The 7008-nt window shown below is 34.5% G+C and overlaps 1 protein-coding gene across 1 annotated transcript in view; it reads left to right on the top strand.

Annotated features, from left to right (window-relative positions):
• LOC107599860 (plastin-1-like) overlaps window positions 1-6767 on the top strand; it is a 30118-nt gene extending 23351 nt beyond the window's left edge. Inside the window, exons 11-16 of the mRNA XM_016291567.1 lie at window positions 2053-2131; window positions 3074-3188; window positions 3553-3686; window positions 6087-6210; window positions 6304-6428; window positions 6540-6767. Of these exons, the coding sequence (XP_016147053.1) occupies window positions 2053-2131; window positions 3074-3188; window positions 3553-3686; window positions 6087-6210; window positions 6304-6428; window positions 6540-6678 (716 nt within the window). The 3' untranslated portion in view covers window positions 6679-6767. The remainder of the gene's footprint in view (window positions 1-2052; window positions 2132-3073; window positions 3189-3552; window positions 3687-6086; window positions 6211-6303; window positions 6429-6539) is intronic.
• The last annotated feature ends 241 nt before the right edge of the window (window positions 6768-7008 follow it).

Raw genomic sequence — 7008 nt, 5'->3', positions numbered from 1 at the left:
TTCTTCTTCTTCTTCTTCTTCTTGTTTTTCTAACACAAAGCCTGGTAGTACTAACAATAACAATAATAATAATAATTATTATTATTATTATTTCTAACACAAAGCTGGATATAATAATAATAATAATAACAATAATATTAATAAAAATTACTTATTAGTAGTAGTTAGTTAGTAGTAGATTGTTTCCTATGATATTTTTGAGCATCTTTTTTTTCTTATAAAATTATCTGTGGGCAGAAAATTATCGTTGTTGTTGTTGTTATTTCTAACACATAGCTGGATGATGATGATGATAATAATAATAATAATAATAATTAGTTAGTTAGTTCCCTTGGATATTTTTGAGACATTTGTTTTACTTATAAAATTTTGTGTGCAGAAAATTATTATTATTGTTGTTGTTGTTGTTGTTGTTGTTGTTGTTGTTTCTGACACAAAGCTGGATGATGATGATGATGATGATGATGATGATGATGATAATAATAGTTAGTTAGTTAGAAGATTGTTTCCTAGGATATTTTTGAGCATCTATTTTTCTTATAAAATTACCTCGGTGCAGAAAACTATTATTATTTTTATTATTATTAAGATAATAAGATTAAAGGGATAGTTCACCCAAAAATGAAAATCCTGTCATTAATTACTCACCCTCATGTCGTTTCAAACCCGTAAGACCTTCGTTCATCTTCAGAACACAAATGAAGATATTTTTGATGGAATCTGAGAGCTGTCTGACCCTCCATAGACAGCAACGCAACTGAAATGTTCCCAAGTCCAGAAACGTAGCAAGGAGATCTGTAAAATAATCCATGTGACATCAGTGGTTCATCCGCAATTATACGAAGCTACAAGAATACTTTTCGTGCGCAAAAGAAAAAAAAAAGACTTTATTCAACAATTCGTCTCCTCCGCATCACCCTGGTGCCATTTTGGAGAATATCCGCTGGACGTAAACAGCGTATGCTGTTCTGTGTCAGCTGCGTCACGCGGATACGCTATTTCCGTTCAGATCAAATCACAACAACGTAGGAAACAGATCCGGCATGACGCAGCTTACAGGAGGTGAAGAAGAAGTCAAAGAAGTTTACTTTGGTTTATTGGCGAGTTAAAGCATGTGCAGTGTTCTGAGTGAGCAGCAGGGGGCGTGCTGTGGCTGTACTCCACGTGAGTGTTAGAGCAGTGGTTCCCAACACTGCACATTTTGTCTCCTTTCTCTGACACACCAATTTCAGGTCTTGAAGTCTCTACTAATGAGCTGGTGACCTGAATCAGGTGTGTTTGATTAAGGAGACATGCAAACGTGCAGTGTTGGGGTGCCTCCAGGACCAGGGTTGGGAACCACTGTGTTAGAGGGTCGCATGTGACATCAGTAATTGGGGGTGATTGGGTTCATCTCACAGTCTTGTTTATCTCTCTTCTGTCCTCCTGATCTGATTGTTCCTTTTTCTTCTTCATTCTGTCTCCTTAAATACAGTAGTCTATGTCATCAAGCCGACACATAAGTAGATTTGCCAGAACCCGCTTAACTGCCTTTTTTCTTCCATTTACATTGCAAAGAGAGATCAATTATTATTTTACCATCATGCCCTTGGCTCCATTCATAACACTATTTATTCAGTCCGCCTGGTTTTATTGTTAATTATGACAAAGGTCTATTGTGCAAACTAAGAGAATATTTAGCTCAGAATTATTCAACAGCCTATCATCATGTAATTATTCAGATTTAAAGTGCTTTATTAAAAATGTATTTACCAAGAGTATATCATGGAAAACAGGATTTTCGCTGTAGCTTTTTTTTAGATTTATCTTCATCCCTAGTTCACTTTTATGAAAACAACAGCTTAATAAATTGTTATGGTTATGGACACCACAATCATTAGCATATGACTACCCACATTTCTACATCAATGTTAATTTGTCAGTCTATATCTTATTATGTGAGTATGGTATAAACACGGACATCCAATTAAAATAGTCAACATATTAAAATAAATAAATGCATAATCTTCAAAATGAATACCAGATATAACAGTGTTATGTCGTTGACTACAGGGGAAACACGAGAGGACAGGACATTTAGAAACTGGATGAATTCTCTGGGAGTTGGTCCACATGTCAATCACCTGTACAGGTAACAAAGCCATTTTTTGCCATAGTTTTCTACAGTGACAACTGAAACATAAGGACTAATCTTGGCCCTGGAATGAAAAGCTAAAAACAATATAAACCAATAGGGAACAACAACAAAAAAAAATCACAAAATATAATACTTTTATTTTATTTTATTACTTTTTATTCATAACTGAATGATGGATCTGCAGGGAGGCGGTGAGATTGGCATAATGTGGTGTTATATACAAAATATTGTCTTTACAGTTGTTATTAGTAGTTCTTTCTAAGGCAAGCATCACTATTGATAATGCTTAAACTTCCCAAAGTATTCAATTTGGGCATATACTGTAACTTGTGCATACATTTAGATTTATATTACTTAATTTAGCTGACCTTTTTTTTTTCTTTGGTAGTACTGTAGGAAATAAATCCTAGCAGTTCATTACCGGGACGTTATCCAGTCATTTTATGGGCATTTCCATTAACTCTAAAGTACAATCAGATGCAAGTGTAATATTCCAAATTGCAGTAAAACACCATTTGAATTCCTTCAAACTACCACAGTACATTGCACCCTTTTTTATTTTTAGCAGTGTAGTAGTAGATTAAACAGGAGTTATTGTTATATAAATAGAGAGATGAAAAGGAGAGGCTGGAAATTTTTTTGGGCTGTAATCATATAACAATATTGTACCATTTGTGCTATAGATATGAATAAAATCACAGATCATACTGTTTATCACAAGAAAGGTGGACTATCACTTACTTTTTCAACTATTAAGTGATGATACATACAGTTTTCATCTGGTGAATGATATAACAGGCAGATATAATATAGTGTTATGAAGAAACTTCCTGACAAATCAGTGGTGGTCTGCACCTTTAAACACAACTCATTGTCTTTACTTGAGCATATTATAACCAAAAGAGTGAAGTTCATCATTACCGTCTTCTTCTCCAGTGATCTGCACGATGGTCTCGTCATTCTTCAGCTGTATGAGAGAATCCAGGTTCCTGTTAACTGGACTAGAGTCAATAAACCTCCCTATTCAATACTGGGATCCAACATGAAGAAGGTTTGTATTGAAGTTTTATATTTGAGTTAAAAAAAAAAAAAGTACAAGAAGCTACTGAATGAGTTAAACAACTGGCTCACTTTCCAGTCAGATTTTAAAAAATTTTTTACATCACATTAATAATCGGTCAAAAATATGTTTGTTTCTGACAACAAATTAAATACGGCTGTATTGCAACATGTTGAATTTGTGTCCCTGCTGAAATGATTTCCACAGCTGCCTCAGGGTACCGGCTAGCTGCGTTCAGAATTCAAAATGCATGCTTTATTCATCAAAAATGCTATTTATGTATGGAGACCTGCAGTTGTTAGGGTTGAATTATACATGTCATGTTAATTTGGTTGACATATGTTTTGTTTTGTAGCTTGAGAATTGTAATTATGCGGTCGCACTGGCCAAAAAGGAAGCAAAGTTTTCCTTAGTAGGAATCGGTGGTGAGAATATCAATGAAGGAAGCTCCATGCACACCCTTGCATTGGTCTGGCAGCTAATGAGAAGGTATAATATTTTTACAGTATAGGTTTCAACACAGTCTCATGGCAATTTGTAACTATTTTACATTTTGCCGAATTTGTGGAAAATTCATATGAATTTGTATGAATCGAATACTTGCTTTCTCGCCACTGAGTGTTTCTTTTAGAGGTGGACCTTTATTTCTATTTTTATTATATGTGTGTGTGTGTGTGTATGGATCTGCAGGGAGGCGGTGAGATTGGCATAATGTGGTGTTATATACAAAATATTGTCTTTACAGTTGTTATTAGTAGTTCTTTCTAAGGCAAGCATCACTATTGATAATGCTTAAACTTCCCAAAGTATTCAATTTGGGCATATACTGTAACTTGTGCATACATTTAGATTTATATTACTTAATTTAGCTGACCTTTTTTTTTTCTTTGGTAGTACTGTAGGAAATAAATCCTAGCAGTTCATTACCGGGACGTTATCCAGTCATTTTATGGGCATTTCCATTAACTCTAAAGTACAATCAGATGCAAGTGTAATATTCCAAATTGCAGTAAAACACCATTTGAATTCCTTCAAACTACCACAGTACATTGCACCCTTTTTTTATTTTAGCAGTGTAGTAGTAGATTAAACAGGAGTTATTGTTATATAAATAGAGAGATGAAAAGGAGTGGCTGGAATTTTTGGGGGCTGTAATCATATAACAATATTGTACCATTTGTGCTATAGATATGAATAAAATCACAGATCATACTGTTTATCACAAGAAAGGTGGACTATCACTTACTTTTTCAACTATTAAGTGATGATACATACAGTTTTCATCTGGTGAATGATATAACAGGCAGATATAATATAGTGTTATGAAGAAACTTCCTGACAAATCAGTGGTGGTCTGCACCTTTAAACACAACTCATTGTCTTTACTTGAGCATATTATAACCAAAAGAGTGAAGTTCATCATTACCGTCTTCTTCTCCAGTGATCTGCACGATGGTCTCGTCATTCTTCAGCTGTATGAGAGAATCCAGGTTCCTGTTAACTGGACTAGAGTCAATAAACCTCCCTATTCAATACTGGGATCCAACATGAAGAAGGTTTGTATTGAAGTTTTATATTTGAGTTAAAAAAAAAAAAAGTACAAGAAGCTACTGAATGAGTTAAACAACTGGCTCACTTTCCAGTCAGATTTTAAAAAATTTTTTACATCACATTAATAATCGGTCAAAAATATGTTTGTTTCTGACAACAAATTAAATACGGCTGTATTGCAACATGTTGAATTTGTGTCCCTGCTGAAATGATTTCCACAGCTGCCTCAGGGTACCGGCTAGCTGCGTTCAGAATTCAAAATGCATGCTTTATTCATCAAAAATGCTATTTATGTATGGAGACCTGCAGTTGTTAGGGTTGAATTATACATGTCATGTTAATTTGGTTGACATATGTTTTGTTTTGTAGCTTGAGAATTGTAATTATGCGGTCGCACTGGCCAAAAAGGAAGCAAAGTTTTCCTTAGTAGGAATCGGTGGTGAGAATATCAATGAAGGAAGCTCCATGCACACCCTTGCATTGGTCTGGCAGCTAATGAGAAGGTATAATATTTTTACAGTATAGGTTTCAACACAGTCTCATGGCAATTTGTAACTATTTTACATTTTGCCGAATTTGTGGAAAATTCATATGAATTTGTATGAATCGAATACTTGCTTTCTCGCCACTGAGTGTTTCTTTTAGAGGTGGACCTTTATTTCTATTTTTATTATATGTGTGTGTGTGTGTGTGTGTGTAAATTTTTGTACAATTCATTTTACTTGTTAAATAAATAAAATTACAGCTTGACCCATATGGCAAATAAAAATGTCCAAAACAAATATATAATACACATCTTGTAAACAGATTGAATTTCAAATGAAAATATATTTCATGATCCTTCAAATGTAAAATATATTACAAAATATACTTCAAAAGGGCAAGGAAATACAAAATTACAATTAATATAAATATATAAATGATTCTAATATGCTGATTTGCTGCTCAAGAAACATTTCTTATCAAGGTAGAAATAAGTTGTGCTGCTTAATATTTTTATTGAAGCGGCAATACATTTTTTCCCAGGATTCTTTGATGAATAGAAAGTTCAGAAGAACAGCATTTATTTGTTATAAAATGTCCTTTGTAAAAAAAAAATTTGGTTAATTTGATGCATCCCTACTGAATAAAAGTATTAACTTATAAAAAAATAAAAATAAAAATAAATATATATATATATATATATATATATATAAACTACATATATGACAGATATAAACTATATATATATATATATATGCCATATGGGGATGGTCATGTTATGGTCACATCTATTTTTGTTGAATATTCGTGACATTAATTTTTTTGTCAGTTAATTACAATGAATACCTCCCGCAGGTACACACTGAAGGTTCTGTCTGACATCGGTGACGGGGAAAAAGTCAGTGACCAAGTTATCATCGACTGGGTGAACAACACCTTGAAACAAGGCCAGAAAGACTCGTATATTAACAGCTTCAAGGTGAATCCCATTCACTATCAATGAATTCAATATCAAACATGCCCAAGTTGAAATGTTTTTCACTTAAACCTTCTATGTAATGTATCATTCCAGGATAAATCAATCAGCACTAGCCTGCCAGTGATTGATCTGATCGACACCATCATGCCCAAAGCCATCAAATACGAGATGGTGAAGACCGGAGAGCTGACGCCAGAGGACAAGCTAAACAATGCAAAGTAAGTTCCCCCCACGGCTCCTCATAAATTACCCTGATACACATCTGACGACAAATTGCCTGTTGTCTCGCCACCAGCAACCTTATCCGTATCTCTGCTTCCCACTCGCAGATATGCAATCTCAATGGCGCGAAAAATCGGAGTCAGGGTGTACGCCCTGCCCGATGACCTTGTGGAGGTCAACCCCAAGATGGTGATGACGGTGTTTGCATGCCTTATGGGAAGAAGCTTGAAGAAAGTAGATGGCTGACCTTTCTTGAAGGACACTGTCAGAAAGCACAACCCTCACCTTGCACTTTTTCTTCTCCTGACTTCCCTTCTGCCTCATTCACCGAAACGTTCATGCATTTGTTTTTGAAATATTTCTTTATGAATATTTCATCTTTGATTAATTGACCTCCTATTAATTACATTTCACAAATGGTTTTATTTCTCCTAGCTAATATGCTACATGTAGATTATTCAAAGTTGATGTTATTTTCTTAAAGGAACAGTTCGTCCAAAACTGAAAATGTACTCACCCTCAGGCCATCCAAGATGTAGATGAGTTTGTTTCTTCATCAGAACAGATTTGGAGAAA

Source organism: Sinocyclocheilus grahami, unplaced genomic scaffold, assembly GCF_001515645.1.
Source record: "Sinocyclocheilus grahami isolate Dianchi unplaced genomic scaffold, SAMN03320097.WGS_v1.1 scaffold273.1, whole genome shotgun sequence".
Lineage (NCBI taxonomy): Eukaryota > Metazoa > Chordata > Actinopteri > Cypriniformes > Cyprinidae > Sinocyclocheilus > Sinocyclocheilus grahami.
This window is presented reverse-complemented; position numbering and strand designations above follow the sequence as displayed.